A 27417-nucleotide genomic window follows, 5' to 3' on the forward strand; every position below is an offset into this window, starting at 1 on the left:
AAGAAACAGATCGAATCTTCTTATACAAAGGGTGTTAAACATCTCGTAATACAAGTCCAACGTAGTCCAATCCTTTCATATCTAATTTAATGAGTTTTATAACCGAAAATAATTCAAGCTGTCTGCATTGTCGTCGATCACGCACAGGAAAAGACAGTTCCTTTAATAACTGGTCTAGACGAAGAATTTGTTCTTCCTCTGGATCCAAATTCCAATCATTATACGCAAGTAACAGCCCCTTATAGCGGCTAATTTCTTTTCCAATAAGTTGAACTTTTGTCGACATGTTTCGAGGGGAAAATTACGCTTATAAAATTTTCAACTGAGTGTAAACAAGATTTCATTAACGTACAATGTATTTACTCATAATTAAACTGTTTAGCATAAAATCGATGTCGTGTAAATTATATTCAACAATCCATAATAATTATTATCAACCGTACCCATTCCTAAGCATAACCTACTATATTCTATTATGATTTATGTAATTGTATGCAAAATTAACTACTATTATTGTGTGATTATCTCTATATGGAATCGCCAAAACCGTTTCCCTATCGAGCAGGTTTACGCGGTAAGCATCAAAAGATTCCACGGACGCCTCGATCGCCAGGTAAGATAGATAAGGTATACACAAAGACTAGTAACTAAATGCCCATCAATTTCTAGCGTCCAATCTGAAACTTAATTTCTCCTGATTGACAAGGGTTCACAGACCAGGTAAATTTGAAGGCGGTGCTTATTTCCTCGGTCTTTAAGAACTAGGTCTGGTAAAGAGATGGGATCCTCAGAAATAATAAAAGGATGATCGGATCTACAAATTGGTATCAAGGTCAAGTGACTGCAGTGACCTTGACCTCTGACCTTGAACATAAATCTGGTATAACTTTAAGACCGGGACTGATAAAGACATGGAATATTCAGAAATGATAAAAGGATGTAGTAACCTACATGTACAAACTAGAATTTCGAGTGACCTTGACCTTGATTTTAAAAACTTGTATAACTTTAGAACTGGAAGTGATAGAGACATGGGATCATCAAAAATGATGTGAGAGGATGTTGGTACCTAGAAACTAGGATCAAGGTCAGGTGAAAAGGGGGTTATTTTTAAAAAAATTAAAATCAATGTCTTCGTGATCTAGATTTGTCAAATGAAGTTAAAATTGGCATGAATTTTGTCAAGGGAGGAAAATAGTAGTACTCAGAAGAAGAAAAAACACGTTTATACAGCCAGTACTTCGTTTGGAAGACTTTATAATCGGTAGATTACAATCATATCTTGTTTCTATTTGTCGTGAATGGAGCATTGTGATGGTGATTTGGTTACTCCCGTGTCCCTCTCTGAATAACATTATAACCTGGGTTTGCCATGTGTCCTTGTAAAAAGCCCCCAGTGATGAGTATGGTCTGTCAAATGGGCATGCCTTCGGAATCTCGCCTATCAAGTTATGGTCCGCCAATTGTGAAAACGTGTAAGCCCTATCAGGTAGAGTGTCAATCCTGCATGTAGGCTGTCGAGTGGAGTGGAGTGGCATATTTGGAGTTGAATGCCTTTCATAATTTATCTCCATTTCTAATTTTTCAATTTCTTGCTTCCGCAGGCTTGAAATTTCAAATGTCAAACCGTCAATTTCTCACAAACTTTATTATACATAAAAAGCTGCCACCAAAATTATGTAACGACTATATCCCGTAGTCAAACAAATATAAAAAGTTGAGTACCGCTTTTAGGTTTTCAACAATCAAAATTAATTATTCCCAATCACTGATTAGACTTATATTCTTTTTCATTCAAGGTTTTCATATCTGTGGTTTGATTAAAGCGTAAATCAGACGATGTGTACCAAAGAGAAGATCAACAACTTATCTTTCTAACTAACAGACAAACAGGTTTATTTGGGCACCTCGGGGCTATAGTCCCAGGGACTACTTTTATACCGTCCCCTTAGAGAGCACGAATGGGAAGGAGAGCGGACAAGATTGCGATTGCGATAAAATTAAAAGACACATTCTATATAAGTCTGATGGTATCCAGGTAAGTATGGATATTCTAATTAATGATGTATACCTAGTTGCCGACTTCGAATCGTCTTGCATGCATGCATTATTGTTATAATATTAAGAAATAGAAGCAATCAACCTGTCAGAATAAATTAGGCATGAAAACGAAAGTAGGATAGGCCTATGTATCATTTAGCCCGGATCTGAATATCGCAATGAAACGATTGCATTCAATCCAAGACGACATCAGTAAAATTTCTTGTTTTTCGGACAAATGACCAAAATTTTTTTAAAATTGGGGCGAGCGAGCTATTTACCTGTTTACTATTTATAGGTTTTTTTTTTAATTTTTGCATTCTTAAACTTCTGTATTGAACATGTAAATTAACCAATATTCTATTTTTAAATACATGTATTGATAATTTAGTAAAATATTCACTGTATAATACAGTGTTTTTGTAATTGTTTTAACCACAAATGTAATAATATATTTCCAAAGCATTGTGTCATCTTCGCAACTCCAAGCCAAGTGTGTCCAATTCGCTTGCTCACAACTCAGATTAGAGTTAGCAAATCGGACACTTGGCTTGCGAAGATGACATTGTGTATACAAGTTCATTATTTCATGAATAAATGGAGAACAAAATTCAGTGAATACATTTTAAATTCTATTTGTACATGTAAATACATGTTTAATTGCTATTTCAAGACTAGATAAACTGTCCTTTACCAAGTTCTGGATCACATTTTCATGAACGATTGCTGGCGGTACCACAAAGATAATTTAGGTTTCAATCGAGACTTGTGAGAAGATTAAAATTTCATCAAATGAAAAATGAATTAAATTAACTGAAAATTGTTGCAAATGTCACCGGTCTTTGCATTTTCCATAACCAAGTTCATAACTCAGTTACAAATCCAGTCTGGTTACGAATCACACCGCCAGTTCCAAATCATGGAAATGTTTGAAACTACTGTAGGCCGATTCAAACGTTGACTGATCCAATCCGACATTCACGATTTTACCCAAAATTTTGTTTTTCACTTTTAATGATCAAAATCTACTGTCTAATGTGTTTGAAAGATTTTACATGAATATTAAGGTTATACATCATCACAGAAGCTCATTTTAGAGAGTTTATTATTTGTTTTGTAAACAAATATTGCGGTATGCTATTGTTTACGAAATTTTCAAAAGAAATGGATATCGATGAAAGTATTATATATATTTCATATTTCAAGGATTTTTGAGATGAAATGTGTCATCTAAACGTTAAAATTTGTGACTATGCAAAATTAAGATGCATTATATTACAAAATCAATATTGTTTGTTTACATAAAAAGACTCTGAGTCTTTGTTTACATAACACATATTTAAGGCTAAAATATTGCTTTCATTCTTGCATTCAGAAGGTCAATATTTTGGCTGTCAACATTAAATGAGTTATATTTCTAATGTTTAACATCAAAAATGAAAAATATTTTTATCAAAAATCGTGAAGCAGTCCCTTTAAACTTTAAATCAGTACGTCTGTGTATTAGATCTATTCCACTTAAGATATACCTAGTTTCTGTAGAAATAAAAACAAATCAGACACTAGTCAGCCGGGTTTGATCGCCGTTGGCCAGATAGCTCAGTTGGTAGAGCACCTGACTAGATATTCAGGGAGCCCGGGTACTTATCGCCGGTGGCCAGGTAGCTCAGTTGGTAGAGCACCTGACTAGAGATTCAGGGAGCCCGGGTACTTATCGCCGGTGGCCAGATAGCTCATAACACATTCCTCTTGGTACAAAACTCGCCAAAAAAAACCCCAACAACTACTATGTGTGAGTGTGGTTGTGATAGACAGTTGAATAAAATCCCCACCATTTATTTTTCTAAGTGGTATTATGCATTGCACCTTTGGAAATGCAAACAAAAAAGATAAAGATAAGTAGATTAATGCTTAACACCAGCCTAGCTGTCAATCACCTACCCTGGGCATCTGTGTGCTTTCAGGTGTGAAGATGTTTATATCATTCGTGATTTCATCCATTTGATGTCACAATGCACAACTGAACGTGGACAATTCTATCGCGGACGGTCTGAGAAAATAATTTCCATCCTTTTTGGTTTGAACTTATTTTATATATATACGGAAGATTTAACAATTTACGAGATTCTCATCTGAGAATAATTGCATGATAACAATTCAGGCACATTGAATCAGGGGTGGATGGGGGACATGTCCCTTATTTTTACCTCCCCTTGAATCAGGGGTGGATGGGGGACATGTCCCCTATTTTTACCTCCCCTGAGCTGAAAGCTCAAGTGGGCTATTCTGATCGCCTTTTGTCTGTCGTCCGTTTGTCCGTAAACTTTTCATATTTCAGGATGTCACTTAAGCCACTTTTGGTCTAAAACATATAGGGTTATAGGAATTTTTTGGGGTAATTTATAGGGCAAATATAGGGATTTTTATAGCAGATTTAAAGGAATAAATATGATTTTTATAGAAGAATTTGTATAAAAGTTTATTGTTTTTGCATAATAATGTAGCAAGCATAGTATCTTACTGGAGAAGAAATAATAGTAAACACAAAGACAAAATCCTTTCAGATGTGGACAGTTTTCAATCCAATAGGTAGTTCTTTTACAATCATCATAGCTATTCTCATCTTAACTATTTAATTGAATATCAATTTAGAATCAGCTCCTGGATTTTTAAAATCATTTTTTGAAAATAGGGATGTCATTCTTTGGATATACAGGGCTTTACAGGGATTTTAATGACTTATAGGGAAAATATAGGAACCTTCAAGTTTATAGGAAAATATTCCGGATTTTCGTAAGTCCTACTTGTACGAGTTGTCGTTCGTGCGGGACGGTATGTATCCAAAGTTTAGTTGGTTTAAAGACATGTATACATGTATATGCATGTATTAAATACTATGTTTAACAACGATTAGCTGGTTAACCGATTACTCGGTTGATAAAATGTTAACTGCCCCTCTGAAAATAGTGCAGGATATCCCAGGAAGTCCCAAGACAAAATCCCAGGATTTATCAGGATTGTCCTGAAAAGTCCTGCTTTTTTGAAACTGAGATTGACAAGGAATTAGAGGGACGGTATTGGCAGTGGGACATTTCAGGACTTTTAAGGATAATTTCCCCATTGAAAATACAGCAGGATATCCCAGGAAGTCCCAAGACAAAATCCCAGGATTTATCAGGATTGTCCTGAAAAGTCCTGCTTTTTTGAAACTGAGATTGACAAGGAATTAGAGGGACGGTATTGGCAGTGGGACATTTCAGGACTTTTAAGGATAATTTGAACACTTAAATTTGCCTTTTATAGTCCTGCAAAGTCTCACTTAATCCTGCAATCTGAAAGGGGAGAAAGTGGGATTATTCTGGACATGTCTTGGAAAGTCCCAGTAGACAGGACTGGGATTTTGCAGGATTTTATTGGATCTCCCTAAAAATCCTGCTTTTTGAGTTGATGCAGGACTCCTGGAAAGTCCCAATTTATCCTACTAACCTGTTTTGGTCTTACCCTACTGTGGAATAAAACTCGAGATCCAGGATATGTGATATCTTTTCTGTAAAAGTGGCAATTAAGAATGAAATTATGAATCAAAATGATAATCTGATAATAAAATTTATTTAACATACATATACATAAATTTCAGCAATACTTATATGAACTTCCAAAGCAAGTACTTTGAAAAGTTCATTTAAATTATGGCTGGGGTGAGCTAAAAAGCACTATTTCTTATGTAAACAAATAACTAAACAAGAGGTCCATGGGCCACATCGCTCACCTTAGTCATCTTGGTCCATATTTAAAGATTTCCCATATACTTGTATGTAAAACTTTTGTCCCTATAATGTGGCCAAAACCTACCCTTGGGGGCCACGATTCAGGGTTGTCACTAGAAAATATTGAAGACTAGTCCCGGTATCATGGATTGTAAGCAGCTTGAGTCCCATGAAAATTTGACGAGTCCCATGAAAATTTGACGAGTCCCATGAAAGTTGAATTAAAGAGTCATTTAGATTTTTCCTACACCTTTATTTATACCGAGTGAACACAAGCTAATGTCGTACCTCTGTTCACTTTCATCTTCAACAAATGGCAAAAATCAGTTAATTTTCGCCAAGCCCATACATAACAGTGCAGTGATCACTTTGTACACATGAAATTAAAAGTAATCATTCACGACTCGGTCTCATACATCTAATTGCCCATTCCAAACAGAATTACTTCCCCGAATCCTCTATCATCGTTACAACCCTATTCAGTATTAAACAAAATTTTAATTAAATAATTATTGTGATAAAATAGATGCGTACTAATTTTGTTTGTAAAATGATGTAAAATCTACCAAAGTTTACAAACTACGCTACTTTCAATTCCAATAAAAATGGCTACCGGAAGACAAACATTTATAATTAAATATAGATCCTCATTTGTAAAAAAAAAAAGAAAAAGAAACATATATAAATAACTGCCTGTGAGTGGCAAAATGTTTTTTACTTTGTATCTAAATTTCAATATTATATTCTAATTTGCACCTAATTGACTGCACTAAACAAACAAGTCAGATTGGGAGAGTGTGAACTCGGTGGTATCATCTCGGTTCACATTAGAGTGTAACGTTTTACCTAGATTTTTTCCTATGAGTTTTAATTAATACACAAATCAGGGCTTCTAAGTAAAATTATGATTTTTACTCAGAGTCCGAGACACGTCTGCGGGACTCGCCATATCAGACAAACCCCAATAAAATTTCTGTGATCCTATTCTTGCGTTAGTGACAACCCTGTGAATTTTACAAACTTGAGTCTACACTATGTCGGGAAGCTTTCATGTAAATCTCAGCTTTTCTGGCCAAGTGTTTCTTGAGAAGACAATTTTCATAAAGATTTTCCCTGTATATTTGTAAGTAAAACTTTGATCCCCTATTGAGACCCAATCCAACCCCCCCCCCCCCCCCCCCCCCCAAGGTCATTGGTTTTAACAAACTTGAATCTGTACTGTCAGGAGGCTTTCATGTAAATTTCAGCTTCTCTGTCCCAGTGGTTCTTGAGAAGATTTTTGAATGACCCCACCGTATTTTTGCGATTATCTCCCCTTTGAAGGGGCATGGCCCTTCATTTGAACAAACTTGAAAGCCTTTCACCCAAGGGTGCTTTGTGTCACTTAGTTTGGTTGAAATTGACCCAGTGGTTCTGGAGAAGATGAAAATGTGAAAAGTTTTCGCCGACGACAGACAACGAACAAATTTTGATCAAAAAAGCTCACTTGAACCTTCGGCCCAGGTGAGCTAAAAAAAAAATTTTAAACAGGTATTATCAAATTGTCCCTGAAGTTGAATTTTGTTTATCTTGATGTCACGGGTAACCTGGTTCAAAGATCTATTTCTTCGACTCGTGGGTGGGGGAAGGTGGCTCCAGACCTAAACAACTTGAGACGGTCTCTCATCTTGTTTCTAACTTCTTCGAGGGCCATCTCTGGATTTTTCTCTGGTACAGAGGCTTAAAAGATAGCATAATGAATTATTTGAGAGGTTGCATAACAGGTTTTGTAAATGAACATTATGCAAAATTTAAAATATCTATGTCTTGAACTTGTATATATGCACCTTCTGCATCGTCTTCCCTTTTATCTAAGCCATCTTTGGTCTCACGGGCGTTTTCCTGTCACACTGCATGATGTCGGTTCATCCACTGAAAACAGTGCCTTATTAATTTTAAGTCACTTGATGATATTCTAAATTCATAACTATCTCTTCAAGTCCATGCTACAATGAAAGAGAACATGTACTAGATAAAAATATTGGAAACAGGATGATAATTTGTTAAGGTGTGACAATTCCACTAGACTACCAAAAAAGACGAATTATTACAAACCAAAAGTAAAAATACTAACCAGCAACGCCGTGTATTTTGAACAACTAGGCCTATCCCCCAGTTTCTGAGTGTAAGGTGAATCCTATATTCCTATCTGGAATCCATTCCATGCTTGATTGCATATTGATTCTGTTGAATGTTCTCCATCCTTGCGAATATTTCCCTGACTTCGCGCCCAGAAAGGAACATTGAAAAAAAAGCGCTTTGATCACTTGCGTGAACGTCAGGTCGTACACTGACTGACTCGTCCCCAGGTCAACACGTAACCAAAAGACGATCAGTAAAAAGTTATACAATCGACCAGTGGAAACCCAGTGTATAAGACTTCATATATATACATATGATATATTTTATACATGATATATCTTATATCGAATTAGAACGGGGAGAAGAAAAAAACACGACAAGCTTCGTACATTGTACAAGTTGACCGAAACGACATCACCGGAAGTTACAACTTTCAAAGAAGTCATTTATGATTTAAAGATTTGTGAATGGAAATCAATAACATCGGAATGAAAAAGGACTACGGGGTAACGGATGACACTCTGTAAGTACCATATGCTTATTTTGTTTACGTTTGTAAATGATTACATGCATTGGAAAAATACACGCTTGATCGCTGGACCACTCGAAATTCCTCGATACAATCATTCTATTTACAGCTTAACATATCAAAACAAACTACTCTTTTTTTTAACGTAAACCATTGACTGGTTCGATCTAGATGGAAAGGGTATAATCACCAGAACATTGTATCATGGATATCCATCATTATGATTCTGTTTCGATCAGTTGACCTTGTTCTGTAATTATTACTGCTTCGTAAAATAACTACGGACAGTACGGTTACAAAATTTAGCATGGCAAGCTGATTGTATCCATCAGTGATAATTTATTGCTATTTGCACCTCAAAACATTGATGTGTCAAAGAAACTTTTCTAAATATAAAATTTTTAATCAGTGTCTTGAAAATTAAGTTTCTTCATTAATAATTTGTAATTAATTATTATTGCAGGAGATTGAGAACCCAAAAGGTACATGCTGTGCAAGAAAGATGTAAACTAATGCGAATTCCTAAATGTACTAAATATTAAAACATCAACTGCAATCTTCAGTGGTGACATCCAAAAGTTGATATGCCATTGGTACTTCAAGTGATACGACTGTGACATTGGAAAATCCTTTTAACTTATCATCACTTGAGCCTGAATTGCAATCCTTTTGATACAGACATTTTTTTAAGTTCAGTTTCGAACATTAATGCCGCTGTGTCATCTCTGGAAATGGAAAAGCCTACCACAGAATCTGATGAATTTTTGAACATTCTTTCACAAAAAGGGATCTTCTTTATTTTGAAGAAGGTAGCCCAGGAACTGGAAATATGTTATCAAAATGATCTTAATAATACACTGGACAATATTCTAACTATAAAAAAAAACATGACAAACCCGATTGAACTCCTGTGATGAAGCATCTCAAAACTCAAATTATGGTAGTCTTTCAAGTGACATTGAGGATTTCAATAGCGCATTTGACAGTAAAGTGATTTTTATTCAAGTTCAGATTGTTGTCATTATAAATTTATAAGAAGTGTTCTCATAGCCAACATTTTTCAAGTCTACTTTTGATGAAATATAGTCTTTTCTATTACAACTTATTATGACATGATTGTTGTTGTATACATAAATGTTCTTATCCACGAATCATTCACTGTTCTTATAGGTTTTTTTTTAGCCTGAACTATGTAGCAATGACATGTCAAGGTAATCCAGAAAATGTAAAATCTTTTCTTTGATATGACAAGGATTTAATTTTGTAACAATTAATATCTAAAAGTCCTGTAACCCTCATTAAAGTCCTTTATAATCTGACTTCACTGGTTGTAAGATTTTGAGGGTAATTGCAAGACTTCTCTCTTTGCATACTTTTAATACGAAGTCCTGGAAAGCAATGTAAAGTCTTGCATTATCTTGAATGTATCAAGTATGAGATTTTTAGGGAATTTCTGGGATGATGTTTTCGTCTTCATTTTATAATAAAGTCCTGAAAAACACAAGAATGTCCTAGAAAAACCTGCTGCTATGAGAGTGGGACTTTGTAAGACATTTAGGTAATAAATATGTCCTAGAAATTCTTGCAAAGTCACTCTTGATGTAAGTGGGATATTCCAGGACAAATGCAGAAACATGAAGTCCTGTATTATCCCACTGCATTAGGACATGGGAGAAGTGGAACTTCACAAGGAAGTCCCAGGACTTCCAGGGATATCCTTCAATTAAGCAAAAAAGTGGGATTTATTTTCAGAGGGGTGATTAGAAAATTTGTAACCGATTGGCCGGGTTATTTGTAGTAAATACTGTCGTGTTTATATTACATGTTTTAAAAAAAGGGGGGGGGGTGTCGTAAGGTGATGTTTAAATATTAACTTTTTTAATGACTGATCAGCTTTAATAATCTTCAAAGTAAAATTGCATGCATTTTGTATTAAAACCTGTTTGAAAGATCCCAGTCAGGCTCTATAATGGTTGTGTAAAATAAACTACCAAACAGTACTAGTACCACACTAATAAAGTCAAGGCTGCTAGCCTAATTTCCCCATGGATTTTATAATCAGTTCAACGATTCATACCATTAAAATATATGGTAATGATGAAAAGTAACATGCATGTACATTTCTGGTCAGAGAAAGATATATTATACAAAGTTGGAGGATGAAAATAGAAGAAATGGAGGGGTTTGGGGGGGGGTACGCCTAAAAATCATGGAGGTCCGCCTAAAAATCATGGAGGTCAGACTAAATCATATTTCGGAGTTACTCCCCAATGTTTCACGCATAGTAATACTTACACGAGAAAGAGATGAAATGTCAGCTGTGTGATGTGGAACCGATTCGCACGTCCTGAGTAACTTTAGTGTCGTGTGCCGTCAAAACAGAATTTTGCCACCTTAGCAATTCTTGTAAACAAACTTTGAAGACAATAGAACTATTTCTCTAACATAAACTTGAAGCCAAATATTGTAATGAAGATAATTATATGATGCACCATTCTGGCGTGGCGTTGCAAAAAAGTGAACATCTGAGAACTTTTAGCGTTTTTGACTTCTTCTCAAGAACCACAGAGCAAATTTCAACCAAACTTGTCAAAAGCATGCTTAATAGGTGAGGATGATATAAGTTTGTTTAAGTAAAGTGCAACACCCTTTTTGAATTGCAGAAATTGAGAATTTAATTTAGTAAAAGTTTTGTGGCATCATTTAAAAATCTTTTTTCTCGAGAACCACTAGCTGGGTCATTTTAAAACAAACTTGACACAAATCCTCCTTGGGTAAAGGAAATTGAAGTTTGTCCAAAGGAGAGCTATAATCAACAAGGGTGAGGTACGTGAACAACTGGACCAGAAAAGAAAGTTTCTTGACATAGTGATTGCGTAGGTTCCAGTTTGTTTAAATCATGGCCCCCAGGAGTAGGATGGGACCACAATAAGGGTCAAAATTGTATGTGAGGATATGCATGGATAAATCTTCTCAAGAACACCAGGGTCATGATTACTCGTATTGATATGCAGGCATCCCCAGGTAGAGCAGATTGAAGTTTGTTCAAATCATGGCTCCCAAGGGTAAGATAGTACCACAAAAAAGGAATCGAGGTTTTACATGGGAATTTATAAGGAAACATTAATTGTTAAATTCTTCTCAAAAACAGCACTCAAGGTCATTGATAAGCAAGAATCTTCAGGTAACCTGGAAGTGTAAATTTAAGTTTGTTCAATTCACGGGCCCCAGAATAGGATGGGGATATACTATCGAGATCTAAGTCTGATATGGGAATATACAGGAAATTAATAAAAACATTTTTTTTCCAGATTAGCAGAACCACGTACATTAATCATATCGAAATGCACTTATTCATAACTTGTGTTGATTCAAGTTTTAGCTCCCCTGAGCAGAAAGCTCAAAGTGAGGTTTTTCTAGTAATCACATTTAAATTTGTCCATCATCCATCTGTGAACTTTCAATATTTTCAACTTCTCCACAACCGCTGGGCCAATTTCACTGTAAAAAGCAGTGAATTGTCTCTTAATTATCTGTTCCAAATATAGATGGAAAATGAACAGAGAAAACAAATAACCTTCTGTAGTTGCAAATAAGTATATATTAAATTCATTAGAATGTGCCATTGGCATTTTCATTATTCTTAAATCAATGATGGATTTAAAATATTATTTATATAATAGATTATATTACAATGCATCCGTATGTCATGCTAGTGTCATTTGATTGTAAAAGTCATCACTAACTCTAACAAAACTCCAGTATACCGGTAAGCAGTGTCACGGCTAGATTTAAATTTCCTGATCAGATCAATCTTACTAATTTAGGACTTTTGATGACTTTTGATGAAACATTATTGTTACTATGTAGTTATCTAAAATCTATACTAAGTAAGTTTATGAATGAATTTCAAAACTTGCATCTATCAATGATGCAAGTACATGTACAATTAAATAAAACTATAATATAGAATGATAATATTCAGATCTTGATTAAACTGTGATTACCCACATTATGATTTATCATCTCAGTTACCTTTGAATATTCTCAAAACATGCATACTATGTATTTAGATTAACTGCTTTCACATTTTCAGAATGTCTTTGAATAAGACAAGATCTCCAAGAGACAGGACCAGACTCATCTGGTCATCACTGCTGAGCTGACACCAAATTTTGACTTAGCATGTATGCCAGAATCTTGAGAGTATACAATCTTGTTTTGAAATCATATTGTCAGAATGGCTCTTAGTAAAACAGTTGACCCATACGACAGAACCAGATTCGCAAGAATGAGCTTGGTCATCATTGAGGAATTGACACCACTGTTGCAAGATATACTTCAAAATGAAATATCACCAAATCAAATATTTAATCAAGTTAAACAACAGAAGGCACAACAACAGAAGTCACTTTACCAAAGGCTTACAGCGGAACAAACAACATTGATTCAGAATGCTCAGACTGATGGGTACAAAAAGTTCGACATTACTCTTTTGTACACACTATTGCGCAATCTCAAATGTGTAAAAGTCACAGCCCCAACACAAGGATGGGGAACATCACAAATGCCAGGAAATGGGGAGACAACTCTTGGTGATGACATTGAGAGAATTCGTCTCATAAGAAACACAGTATATGGACATGTTCCTGTGGCAGAATTGTCAGAGACAGAGTTCAAGGAACACTGGTCCAATATTTTAGACATTTGCAAAAGAATGCAGACCTTGCTTGGCAAGAACTATGTCCAAAGGCTGAAGGAGGCTGAAGTACGTTCTATTGACATGGAGATGGAAAGCACATACCTTGAGAAAATAAAAAATCTCTGCACTGCTGAGAAAAGTATGAGAGAACGTATAGAAGAGTTATTTCAAGACAGAGGTAAATAATAACACACAGAAAGATGCAGGCATGTTTGATAGATTATAAAAAAAATAATGTTTATTTGTTTTGTGGGAGCTTTTTAGCTCACCTGAGCTGAAAGCTCAAGTGAGTTTTTCTGATCATCCGTATTCCGGTGTCCGTCTGTCTGTCCGTCCATCTGTCTGTCCATCTGTCTGTCCGTCTGTAAACTTTTCACATTTTCAACTTCTTCTCAACAACCACTGGGCCAATTTCAACCAACGTTGGCACAAAACATCCTTAGATAAAGGGAATTTTAAATTATTAAAATAAAGGGCCAGGCCACCTTCCAAGGGGAGATAATCAAGAAAAGGTAAAAATCGGGTAGGGTCATTAAAAAATCTTCTTCTCAAGAACCACTGGGCCAGAAAAGATGAAATTTATAGATAAGCTTTATTAGGTAGTGCAGATTTTAAATTGTTAAAATCATGGCCCCCGGGGGTCGGATGGGGCCACAATAGGGGATCAAAGTTTTACATACAAATATATAGGGAAAATCTTTAAAAATCTTCTTCTCAAGAACCACTGAGCCAGAAAAGCTGAGATTTATATGAAAGCTTCCTTATATAATGCAGATTCTAGATTGTTAAAATCATGGCCCTTGGGGGTCGGATGGGGCCACAATAGGGGATCAAAGTTTTACATACAAATATATAGGGAAAATCTTTAAAAATCTTCTTCTCAAGAACCACTGAGCCAGAAAAGCTGAGATTTATATGAAAGCTTCCTTATATAATGCAGATTCTAAATTGTTAAAATCCTGGCCCCGGGGGGTCGGATGGGGCCACAATAGGGGATCAAAGTTTTACATAGAAATATATAGGAAAAATCTTTAAAAATCTTCTTCTCAAGAACCACTGAGCCAGAAAAGCTGAGATTTATATGAAAGCTTCCTTATATAATGCAAATTCTAAATTGTTAAAATCATGGCCCCCTGGGGTAGGATGGGGCCACAATAGGGGATCAAAGTTTTACATACAAATATATAGGAAAAGTCTTTAAAAATCTTCTCAAGAACCACTGAGCCAGAAAAGCTGAGATTTATATGAAAGCTTCCTGATATAGTGCAAATTCTAAATTGTTAAAATCATGGCCCCCGGGGGTCGGATGGGGCCACAATAGGGGGTCAAAGTTTTATATACAAATATATAGGAAAAATCTTTAAAAATCTTCTTCCCAAGAACCACTAAGCCAGAAAAGCTGAGATTTATATGAAAGCTTCCTGATATAATACAGATTCTAGATTGTTAAAATCATGGCCCCCGGGGATCGGATGAGGCCACAATACGGGGTCAAAGTTTTTTGTTTTTTTTTTTTTTTTTTTTTTGTTTTTTTTTTTTTATATAGTGCAGATTCAAGTTTGTTAAAATCATGAACCCCGGGGATTGGATGGGGCCTCAAGGGGGGCATCAAAGTTTTACATACAAATTTATAGGAAAAATCTTTTAAAATTTTCTCAAGAACCACTGAGCCAGAAAAGCTGAGGTTTATATGAAAGCTTCCCGATATAGTGCAGATTATAAATTGTTAAGATCATGGTCCCCGGGGGTCGGATGGGGCCACAATAGGGGGTCAAAGTTTTACATACAAATATATAGGAAAAATCTTTAAAAATCTTCTTCCCAGAACCACTAAGCCAGAAAAGCTGAGATTTATATGAAAGCTTTCTGATGTAGTGTATATTCAGGTTTGTTAAAATCATGCCCCCCTGGGGTAGGATGGGGCCACAATAGGGGATCAAAGTTTTACATACAAATATATGGGAAAATCTTTAAAAATCTTCTTCTCAAGAACCATTGGGCCAAAGAAGTTCACATTTACATGAAAGCTTTCTGACATAGTGTAGATTCAAGTTTGCAAAAACCATGGCCTCCAGGGGTAGGTTTGGGGCCATAATAGGGACTACGGTTTCACATGCAAATAGATATGGAAAATCTTCTGATATGGACCAAGGTGACTCAGGTGAGCGATGTGGCCCATGGACCTCTTGTTAGTTAGTTGATCAAAACTTCTTTCCAATAATAAATACAGCTGCAGTTTAATTTTCACTGTTTTATCATTGACCAAACTTATGAATTAGAATTACAGGGATTAAAACCTAGATAAAGCATTATAATAGATTAACCATAAAAATCATGACCTTAACACTGCAAATCACCCTGCAAGAACAGATTTAAAGCTGGACACATTATCATTGTATTTCCTTGTTATTCAGCTGCAGGAGATTAAAAACTAGAATGCTATTCTAAACTTCAAATCATTATAGTACTGCAGATACACCTTGTGTTTGTTTTCCAGATTATTTTTCGTAATGAATATAGGCATTGCCCTGACATTTTGTCACAACCTCCCTCTCAGAGAAATACATACATGAAATCAATTCACATTTCAACTTCACTGGTGTACCGTGACCAATTTCAGGGCTAAAAATCAACTTCACCTTGTCCCCCATCCCTTTGAAAAACAATGTTACATACCCAATTATATTTATATTGTTTCATTGTGCTTTTATTTCCAGTTGTCTTGTTATGTATTATTTTTTACAGATTACTTATGAAATATTGTATCATAACTTGGACATGGTGGGGGGGGGGGGGGGGTTATGCTTCAGCAGTGATCATCAAATACTGGATATGTCTATACATGTATATACACTTCCTCCTCCCTATTCCTTCAATATTTGGCGAAATGTTTATTCTAAAAACTAGTTACTATATATACCAGTTTGTTCAGATTGTATCAAAACTCTGTGTTAAAATCGAAAGAAACTAAACCTTGTTACTATAAGATATATGATGCCACCATTTAAAGTTAGCCAATAATAAAGATTTTTGTACTGTAAGCTTTACAATACAATATTTGTTAATACTGACTTTATCTGAAGCTTGTGGGGCTCCATTGGTAAACACGCCCCCTACTTTCGGTGTAAAGGCAATAACGGCAAAAATGTACTAGGCCATTTTGTTCATTTTCACTTCCGAATAATTAACCACATTTAAAACATCCGAGTCATAATCAGAGCTATCCACATCATAGTTGTCAACATTCAATACAGATATTTCTAGATATGAGAATGAATTAGTAGGCCAAACAAATTGTGTGACCGAGACGAAATTTTATATTCACCACTCCAAAATCCTATTAACATATTTGACCAATCACTGCAAGCTGTTTATTGAATAAAATGAAAATAAGTATAACTTTGAACTTGATTTAATATTGATCTAATTAGGATTTTAGGTAAAATGAATGTGTCCAAGCAAACTGATACAAAATAAAATTTGTACGTCCAATCTCAAATGAGTATGTCTCGGGAATACATGTACAGCAGACTGGAATTTTGTACTCAGATTATAACTGTCTTTGAAGATATCAGAGACAAAATGATGAATTAGAAAAGTGCAACCAATTCAGTTATAGAGAGAACAATACTGTAAACATATGATATATGAATGTGTACTCTATATGGAGATATTTTTGAGGAAAATGGCATATTACATATATATATATATATATATATATATAATATATATATATATATATATATATATATATATATATATTCATTTATAAAGTGCTAATTCAAATATACGTTAAGTTGTTGAAAAATTCATTTTGAGAGATATTTATATATCCCTATGTCAGAGGTGGGTTTATTCCTCTTTTCAGAGGAAATCCTCTGATCGTCTCAGTTTTCGAAAAAATGAAAAACTCTAGGTTGAAGCTAAAGTGACAGAAAATAATATTTTTTCAGGTAGGATGAGGTGTTTTCCTCTACTTTTGACCAGATTTTAGCTCACCTGAGTTGAAAGCTCAAGTGAGCTTTTTTGATCGCCTATTGTCCGTCGTCTGTCCGTCAACTTTTACATTTTCGACTTCTCTAGAACCACTGGGTCGATTATAACCAAATTCGGCAAAAAGTAGGGCTTTCAAGATTGTTTAAATGAAGGACCATGCCCTTTTTAAAGGGGAGATAATCACAAAAATGCAAAATTAGGGTGGCGTCATCTAAAAATCTTCTTCTCAAGATTCACTGGGCTAGAAGAGCTGAAATTTAGATGAAAGCTTCCTGACGTAGTGCAGATTCAACTTATTATAAATTCATGACCCCCCAGAGGTAGATGGGGCCACATTAGGGGATCTAAGTTCTACATACAGATATCTAGGGAAAATCTTTAAAAATCTATATTTTTCCCAAAAACTACTGGGTCAGGAAAGTGGAAATATACACAAAAGCTTCCTGACATAGTGCAGATTCAAGATTGAAAAAATCATGCCCATCCCCCCACCTCTGCCCCTGCCCTTGGAGTAAGATAAGGTGATGGTAGGAGATCAAAGTTTTACATACAAATATATAGGAAAAATCTTGAAAAATCTTCTCAAGAACCACTGAGCCAGAAAAGCTGAGATTAATATGAAAACTTGCTTACATAGTGCAGATTCAAGTTTGTTAAAATCATGACCCCTGGGACTAGGATTGGGCCAGAATTGGGGATCAAAGTTTTACATAACTAATAAATAGACAAAATTCTTTTTCTCCTTAAGAACCATTGGGCCAAAGAAGTTTACATTTGCTCGAAAGCTTCCTGACATAGTGCAGATTCAAGTTTGTGCAAATCATGGTCCCCGAGGGTAAGATTAGGCGTAGGCGATCGAAATTTTACATAGAAATATATAAGGAAATCATTAAAAATCTTCTGAAAAATCACTGGACCAGAAAAGTTTATATATACATGAAAGCTTCCTGACATAGTGCAGATTCAAGTGTATAAAAATCATGCCCCCCCCCCCCCTAGAGTAGGTTGGGCCACTATAAGGATCAAAGATTTACATGTGAATATATAGGAAAAATCTTTCAATATGAGCCAAAGTGACTCGGATGAGCGATGTGGCCATGGACCTCTTGTTCTGATTTCTGAGGAATTCAGTCACATCCCTGATATATTTACTTATGCTATTGTTTACCCTTAAACACTATTATGATCATTGATGCAACAGAGTCGTGTCTCAAACATCATATTCCTCCTAAAATTTTAGACCTGTAGTGACAATAATCAAATCTACCATTTGTGAGATTGTAATATTGTCCATCGACCACACAGAGGACCAAATATTCTTTCTCTCCTTAGGGGAAGTAACACTTTGTTGAAGCTGACTGCAGTATTTGTGTTTTATTGTAGCTCTCTGTATAGAAATAACACCTTGTTGTAGCTGACTGTAGTATTTGTGTTTTATTGTAGCTCTCTGTGTAGAAATAACACTTTGTTGTAGCTGACTGCAGTATTTGTGTTTTATTGTAGCTCCTTGTGTAGAAATAACACTTTGTTGTAGCTGACTGTAGTATTTGTGTTTTATTATAGCTCTCTGTGTAGAAGTAACACTTTGTTGTAGCTGATTGTAGTATCTGTGTTTTATTGTAGCTCTCTGTGTAGAAGTAACAGTGTTGTAGCTGATTGTAGTATCTGTGTTTTATTGTAGATCACTGTGTAGAACACTTTGTTGTAGCTGACTGCAGTATCTGTGTTTTATTGTAGATCACTGTGTAGAAGTAACACTTTGTTGTAGCTGATTGTAGTATCTGTGTTTTATTGTAGCTCTCCGTGTAGAAGTAACACTTTGTTGTAGCTGATTGTAGTATCTGTGTTTTATTGTAGATCACTGTGTAGAGGAAACTGTGAGGATTGAAGCCAGGAATCCACAAAAGAGGAAGTTTGCTGAAACATTAACTGACACGAGCATTTCCATTCTGAACTGCATGATAAATAGCATCACAGAAAAAACATCGGACTCACAAATAGAATTACTGTATGAATCAGTAGAGGAATTCATACGCAATAACGAGGAAGAGAGATCAACATTGGCGTCTAACCCATTTTTTGAAGAATTGCATCAGAAAATAACAAGATATGCGAATTTGAAAGAAAATGCAATGGAAATTTTAGCAAAATTTCTCTACTTTACTATGAGATTAAAGAAAAAGTATGGTGCTGAATTTGAGGTTTCACAGGGCAGCTTACTACTGAAGTTAACCTTTTCCTCAGAGAGAGGTTATGACCTCTACATGCAGGATTTGGAGAGAGGAGAGATTGGGAAACTAATCCTATCTGTATTGCTCTACCCTCCGTTTCTGGCCAGCTTTAATCTACATGCTGAGGATTTGATGATTTATCTGAACGATAAGGAACTTACAACAGATATTAGTAAGTAATCATTATAACAGGAATAAATCAATAATCATTATTACAGAAATCAATGAATAATCATTATTACAGAAATCAATGAATAATCATTATTACAGAAATCAATGAACAATCATTATTACAGAAATCAATGAATAATCATTATTACAGAAATCAATGAATAATCATTATTACAGAAATCAATGAACAATCATTCTTACAGAAATCAATGAATAATCATTATTACAGAAATCAATGAACAATCATTATTACAGAAATCAATGAATAATCATTCTTACAGAAATCAATGAATCATTATCATTACAGAAAGCAATGAAAAATCATTATTACAGAAATCAATGAATCATTATCATTACAGAAGTCAATGAATAAGTATGACAGAAATCAATGAATAATCATTATCATAGAAATCATTAAGTAGTTATTACTTCAGATATTAGTGATTACATCAACTATCCCCTCGCAATTTATTGCAAGAGGATATATATTAATGGGACCGTTCGTGTGAGGGTGATTATACACTACCCACCATAGATGTGTATACACATAAGCCTTTTACTGATTTTGGAATAAAGTATATTTAATATAATGATAAAGAGTTGAATTCACTGTGTATAACTTTCAATTTAGCTCAGTAAACAACTTCAATGCATGTGAAACAATAATGGACATTCAATATTTTTAGGTCACCTGATTTACTCAGGTGACCTATTGCAATTGGTTATGACTTTAGGATGAGTCCAAATTAGTCATATATTTTGATGTTATAATGTTAATACACCTATTATTTAAAGCCTTTCATTAGTGTATGCACTTTTGAGGGCAGTAAAGTTTTAAGAACACATCTTGTTTTATACTGTTGCTGAACATTAGAATTTAGCTTAGATATTCAGAACAGGAAATTTTTTCTAGATTTCATAGCTCATGGAAGTAGTGATACTTTTTCACTAGTATTCAGGTGACCGATAAGCCTGTGGGCCTCTTGTTGGCTTAGTCTGTGAAATTGTGATGTTGATTTATTTAAGGTGAAAAATCAAAAGATCTTATAAAAGTACACATTAAATACACAATAATATGTATTATTAAGTAGTCTGAAATGGTTTCAAGATTAAAGTTTGCATAATATCTGTTTTTAGAAAATTCAAAGATTCAGAAAATGAAAGTATTTTAATAAAAAAAATGGGATATAAAAAGTTAAAAGCCTAATGTTTTTTATTTATATGTAAGAGTTATGTATTTTGCATAGAAAAATCTGTATCTATGATGTAACCCATGTTTTGTATGTGCAAGTAACTTATTATACCCCCCGCAACAAGTTGCGGGGGGGTATACTGGAATCGGGTTGTCCGTCTGTCTGTCCGTCCGTCTGTAGACGCAATGGTTTCCGGGCTCTAAAGCATTATCCTTTCCACCTACCGTCACCATATCATATATATGGTCTACCCATGGGATGAAGATGTTCCCTATCGATTTTGGGGTCAAAAGGTCAAAGGTCAAGCGCACTGGACATCGAAGTAGCAACATGGTTTCCGGGCTCTAAAGCGTTATCCTTTCCACCTACAGTCACCATATCATACATATGGACTACCCATGGGATGAAGATGTTCCCTATCGATTTTGGGGTCAAAGGTCACATGCACTGGACATCGAAGTAGCAATATGGTTTCCGGGCTCTAAAGCGTTATCCTTTCCACCTACCGTCACCATATCATATATATGGACTACCCATGGGATGAAGATGTTCCCTATCGAATTTGGGGTCAAAAGGTCAAAGGTCACGCACACTGGACATCGAAGTAGCAATATGGTTTCCGGGCTCTAAAGCGTTATCCTTTCCACCTACAGTCACCATATCATACATATGGACTACCCAAGGGATGAAGATGTTCCCTATCGATGTTGGGGTCAAAAGGTCAAAGGTAATGCGCACTGGACATCAAAGTAGCAATATGGTTCGGTTTGTCATGCCATTTGTTTTTTACACTCAGAAAAGAGGTAGTTTATACCTATTACCAACACCCTTTGGGAGATTGGGGTAAGCGGGGGGTATTCTTAGTGAGCATTGCTCACAGTACCTCTTGTTTTGGTAAGTGTATACTTATTTATGGTGGGCAGGGCAGTGTGTGTGTTATCTTATAGACATTCTATACATGCTTCATTGCTCGATTGATTTGATACTTCACATCTTGCTTTGTTTTTAAGAGAGGAAAAACTGTACTGATTTTAGGGTCCAAAGGTCAAGGTTGATACAGGACTTCATAGAAAGTTTATAGATACTCTACAAGCCATAATATATACTTAATTTATTGGTACTTCACCTGTAGCTTTCTTATTAAGAGAGGAAGAACTAGTGCTGGGTATTGCGACGCTATTGATTTAAGGTCAATGTCACCGTGAATCTGCATTCACTGATTGCCTACATTGTGAGGGGATGCCTCATTTTGCGGAACTCCTTTGACAGAAATCAATTGTTTATTATTCTTTCAGTGAGTAGTTATATTATTTCTCCCCATCAAAGGGTAGACATAGTGGGTTTGTTAATGAGCTATTCTGATCACCTTTTTGTCTGGTGTTCATCTATCTGTCCGCTCATAAACTTTTTAAAGCATTTATTACTTCTCAAGAACCACAAATTGCTCATTTCAGCCAAACCTGCCACAAAGCAATGTATATGTTTGGGTAAAGTGAATTTAAGTTTATTCAAATGAAGTGATAGGGCTCTCATATTTAATATTTGTATTCTTTGTAACAAGAACTATCTTTTTTATCAAAGTTTTTGACCTTGACCTTTGAGTTTGACCTACTTTTAAAAAACTGACTTTTTACAATATTTCCTAAGCTATTTAAGGCTGGTTGTTTGTTTTACACTCCTTCAATGATTAATCACTCATGATATGTCACCAGTTGTAGCAGTGAGGGTTCATTAATGTGCAAACTCATATGGAGACGTCACCAAGACTTGTGAAGAAGGTGCTTCCAATTTAGACCTAATTTGCTCAGTGCTTATGGCCATTGAGCAGTGAGGGTTCTTTAGTGTGCCACACCTACTTTGACACGGGACATCCATTTTTAGCTCTTCTGAGCCGAAGGCTCAAAGAGCTAATCATATGGCCATATGTTTGGCGTGCAGTGTGCATCAACTTTTTTGGAAAAAGGGCTATATCTCAAGAACCCCTTGGCCAATTTTTGTCAAATTTGTCACAGGGTATCCTTGGCCCAAGGGCTTTCATTTATACTAAAACTAGGGTTGTGACCCTTTAACAAGGTGATATAATTAGGAAAATGCAAACAAAAGTAGTGGTTGCTAAAAAATCTTCTCAAGAACCACTGGGCAAATTATCACCAAACTTATGCATAAGGATAAGGATAGGTTGTAGATAAAAAAAAATGTTCAAGGCATCATCCTGGGGCAAAGGGTGTGGTCTCAAGGTCACTTCAAAGTTGACCTTAAATTTTGTTTTGTTAAAACTTTGATATTTTGCTTAGTATAAGGACTTGGATCATCAAATTTTGTCAGTTGATGCATCTTAGAACCTAATATCATGTTGTCTCAAAAGTAGGTCATGGTGACATACTTCTTGAATTTCACAGGTAATTATTATTAAATGGATTTTGATGCATATCTTAGACACTTTTGAGCCTATGTTCATCAAAAGTTGTCAGTTGATGGATCATGGGACCTTGAAGTGTGTCATGTGAAAAGTATGTCACCATGATCTATTTTCTGAATTTTATGGCAAATCATTTATGAATACATTTTAGGTTGTTACTTCAGATACCGAGAGGTTTAGAATGTAAAACCTTGTAAGTTGATGCGTCTAGAGGCCTCGCAACATATTTATTCACAGTGACCTACTTTTTGAATTTTGCAGACATTCAAATTTCACATTTTTAATTTTAGATGCATATTTTGGACACTATGAAAGCTAGGATCATCAAACTTTGTCTGTTGATGCATCTTGAGTCTTCATAGTTTGTTGAGCAAAAAGTAGGTCACCATGACCTACTTTTGGAATTTGACGGCTATATTTTAATATTTCAGATACTATTTGACTTACAATTATCAAACTTTGTCAGTTGATGCATGTTGAGTCTTCAGAATGTGTTGACTAAAAAGTAGGTCACCGTGACCTGTTTTTGGATTTTGACGGCTATATTTAAATATTTCAGATACTATTCGACTTACAATCATCAAACTTTGTCAGTTGATGGGTCTTGAGTCTTCAGAGTGTGTCGACCAAAAAGTAGGTCACTGTGACCTACTTTTGGAATTTGATGTTTATATCTGAATATTTCAGATACTATTGGACTTCAATTATCAAACTTTATCAGTTGATGCATCTTGAGTCTTTGGAGTGTGTCGACCAAAAAGTAGGTCACTGTAGCCTTCTTTTGGAATTTGACTGCTATATTTAAATACTATTTGACTTGTCAGTTGATGCATCTTGAGTCTTCAGTGTGTCGACCAAAAGTAGGTCACTGTGACCTACTTTTGGACAGTTACATTTAAATTTTCAGGTACTATTTGACTTAACATTATCAAACTTTGTCAGTTAAAGCATCTTGAGTCCTCGGAGTGTGCAGACTATAAATTAGGTCACCTTGATCGTCTTTTTTAACTTCAAAGCTATATCTAAATCAAATGCTAAGAGGCCTAGAATCATGAACCTGTTTCAGTTGATGTATCTTGAGTACTTGGAGTGTGTCAATTAAGAAGTAGGTCACTGTGATATACTTTTTGAATATCATGGCTATATTTAGATATTTCAGATACTAAGTGGCTTAGATCCATCAAACTTATTAAGTTGATGCATCTTGGCTTCTCAGAGTGTGCCAGCTAAAAGGTAAGTCACTGTGACCTACTTTTGCTTCTTTATTTGCAAATCTATACATCTTTCAAACTAAAAACCCAAGGATCATCAAACCTTCACTTAACTCACTCTTTGTTTTTTTATTTCAACAGAGCTGAAAAAGTTAAAAAGTAATTTTGTTGATATTGGTTTTAAGAACCATTCTCCAACAATGGCATGAAATATGATTGCATTAAAAATTGGACAAAATACAATGCGATCCCCTTGTTCTAATTGTATGCATAGTAAATTCGGTATTTAGCACCCCAACCGTCTCTATCTATGTCCCTTGAAAAAATTCATGTAGAAGAAAAATATGTACTACCCAGATATGCATGTAGGTTAAGTAACTTCATTTTGTAATTATTTTGATTGCCTAATCTAATAGTGTACTGTATGATATCCCCTTCATACACTATCATGTGATAGGTCTTTAAAACCTTGTTAATTGATGAATCTTGGTTAGTGAGAATTTTTGCCTGTTCTACAATGTATCAGAAGAGTGATTCTAGGCCCATGGGCCTCTTGTTAAGGTAATCTCTGAGGACCAGTGACATTCATGCCGAGCGTTTGGCGATGGAACTGTAATGACTTGGGTCTGTCGAACCCCGGCCTCCCACATGCAGGGCGAACGCACCAACATCTAGACCACTGTGGCGGTTGTTCAAATGAAGGGCCATGTCTCTTTCAAAGGGGAGATAATCACAAAAGTGCAAAAATAGAGTGCGGTCATTTGAAAATCTTCTCAAGAACCACTGGACCAGAAAAGCTGAAGTTTACATGAAAGCTTCCTGACATAGTGGAGATTCAAGTTTGACCCATGGCATAGGGTGAGGCCACAATAGGGGATCAAAGTTTTACATACGAATATATAGGGAAAATCTTTAAAAATCTTCTTCTCAAGAACCACCGAGCCATAGGAGTGGATATTCAAGTGAAAGCTTCCTGATATAGAGTAGATTCAAATTTGCTTAGATCATGGCCCCTGAGGGTAGGATGGGGCCACATTACAGGATCAAAGTTTTACATGTTGATATACATGTATAGCAGGGTTCGAAATTAACTCATGTCCGTAAGTCCGAGACTAGTAAAAAACGTGTCAGACTAGTGAACTCTCTATAGTACTAGTCCGTATGGACTAGTGAAAATCCAGAAATCAATCTTGAATTGGTAAAGATTTTTAGCAAGATTTGTCTGAGTCTCTTAGATGTTTGAACTGATGGTTGATTACCTGCATGGTCAAGTGTTTGCATGACTATGACAGCCTGATCTTCCTACCACATGGAGTGTGTTCGAGACCGACGTTCTTCGAACGAGCACAAATTGTCAAATTCCTGCCGATTCCGAACGCTGAGTACACATCACGAGAACGTGTTCTAGGTGCAAGAATTGCAAGTAGTGTGGTCTGAGAACATGCACGTTTGTGCGCACATTTTCTCGACATTCGTGACTCTAACACAGTAGTTCATAACACTATAGCTCATGACTTGGTCAATCGAGTGAATTGTTTTTACTTTATTGATAAAATTTCGAACTCTTGTGACTTTAAGATCTGAGCACCAAAAACGATCTCGAACGCACTTATGGACATTTATAAAAGGATTAACTCGGAGGTTAATATTGACGTATGCTTCTGAAGATATTGAATACGAAATAAAATATGGTGGTCTCTTTTTCTTCTATAGGTGTCAGAAATTGAATTGTTTGCAACTGTGATGTGTTTGATTTGATTAAATACTATTGAATAAAATGAAGATCATTTTATTATATACTGGACGAACTAGTGAAATGCTTTGCTGACTAGTGAACATCAACAATTACTAGTCCGTACGGACTAGTGCTTGAAAAAGTTAATTTCGAACCCTGTATAGGATTCAAAAATCTTCTCCAGAACCACAGGGCCAATTTCAATCAAACTGGATACAAATCATCCTTAGGGGACATAATCATAAAAATAGGGTGGGGTCATTTTAAAATCTTCTCAAGAACCATTGGGCTGAAATTTACAGAAAATTAGCTTTCTGACGAAGTGGAAATTCAGCTATATAAAAATGATGACCCTTGGGGTTAGGGTGGGGCCACAAAAGGGGATCAAAGTTTTACATGTGAATGTATTGGGAACTTGACTTAGTACATGTTTCACACCTTGAACAAAAGATTTGTGTGTGTACCAGATAACTTCAATGGTACACCCCAAATCCAAGCTTCATAGTTGAGTAACTGTGCCTTTGTATTCCTAATTATTAGACCAATAATTATCAATGATTGGTTAACAATCAAGGGCTTTCTGAATACAGTGTGTCAGTTACCATACTTGGGATGGAGCATTGAATATTAAAACAAAAACACAAAAATTTGGGTGGCTTGGGTGACCAACAGAAACAAGAGAACAGACATGTTCCATTTAAGATCTCTCTCTCTCTCTCTCTCTCTCTCTCTCTCTCTCTCTCTCTCTCTCTCTCAACAATTTCCCCTACACTTCATTTTCTTCAATCGTTGGGGGTGGGATGGGGTGGCTAGAATCCTCTACTATGAGTGCCTCATAATATCTTCATTTTCTTTATTGGTGGTGGTGTGTGAACTTTCAAGTTGGGGGAGGGGGTTTTCACCCAATATATCTTTTATTTGTATTACAAAATAACAAAAATGGATATTGTTATGAAAGGTGGGGGACAGACACTCTTGTCCCCTCCCCTTGATTCTATGTGCTTGATAACGTCACATAATATGATAAACTCAATTATTACAATTTACATTAGTACAATTTGCGTAGAGTTCAACTCAGAATGTAATAACACAAAATGTCATAAATATATAAGATCTATTGAATGCCAAATTAGCATAAAATGAAGTAATTGTAAATAACATTATTTAAAGATATGTTTAATTTTTAATTATTGCGTGCTTTAAATGAATCAAATAAATCTGTATTATCAATTAATGAGAGCAATATTGAGTTACTGTTCTCTAATATTGAATTAACAATATAATTTGAGCGCAATTATTACA

At 35.4% G+C, this 27417-nt stretch overlaps 1 protein-coding gene and 1 long non-coding RNA gene across 2 annotated transcripts in view; one reads left to right on the forward strand and one right to left on the reverse strand.

Moving 5' to 3' along the window:
• The first annotated feature begins 1942 nt into the window (after positions 1-1942).
• The window catches only part of LOC130050461 (uncharacterized), a 33208-nt gene continuing 7733 nt past the window's right edge, over positions 1943-27417 (forward strand). The window contains exons 1-3 of the mRNA XM_056150627.1: positions 1943-2038; positions 12554-13337; positions 19013-19558. Of these exons, the coding sequence (XP_056006602.1) occupies positions 12698-13337; positions 19013-19558 (1186 nt within the window). The 5' untranslated portion in view covers positions 1943-2038; positions 12554-12697. The remainder of the gene's footprint in view (positions 2039-12553; positions 13338-19012; positions 19559-27417) is intronic.
• On the reverse strand, positions 7001-8914 carry LOC130050463 (uncharacterized). The gene is made up of 3 exons (XR_008798908.1): positions 7921-8914; positions 7634-7792; positions 7001-7526 (listed from the first exon to the last, which is right to left on the reverse strand). It is a non-coding gene; the product is annotated as an uncharacterized LOC130050463 (long non-coding RNA).

The sequence above is a fragment of the Ostrea edulis genome, chromosome 9 (genome assembly GCF_947568905.1).
Source record: "Ostrea edulis chromosome 9, xbOstEdul1.1, whole genome shotgun sequence".
NCBI lineage: Eukaryota > Metazoa > Mollusca > Bivalvia > Ostreida > Ostreidae > Ostrea > Ostrea edulis.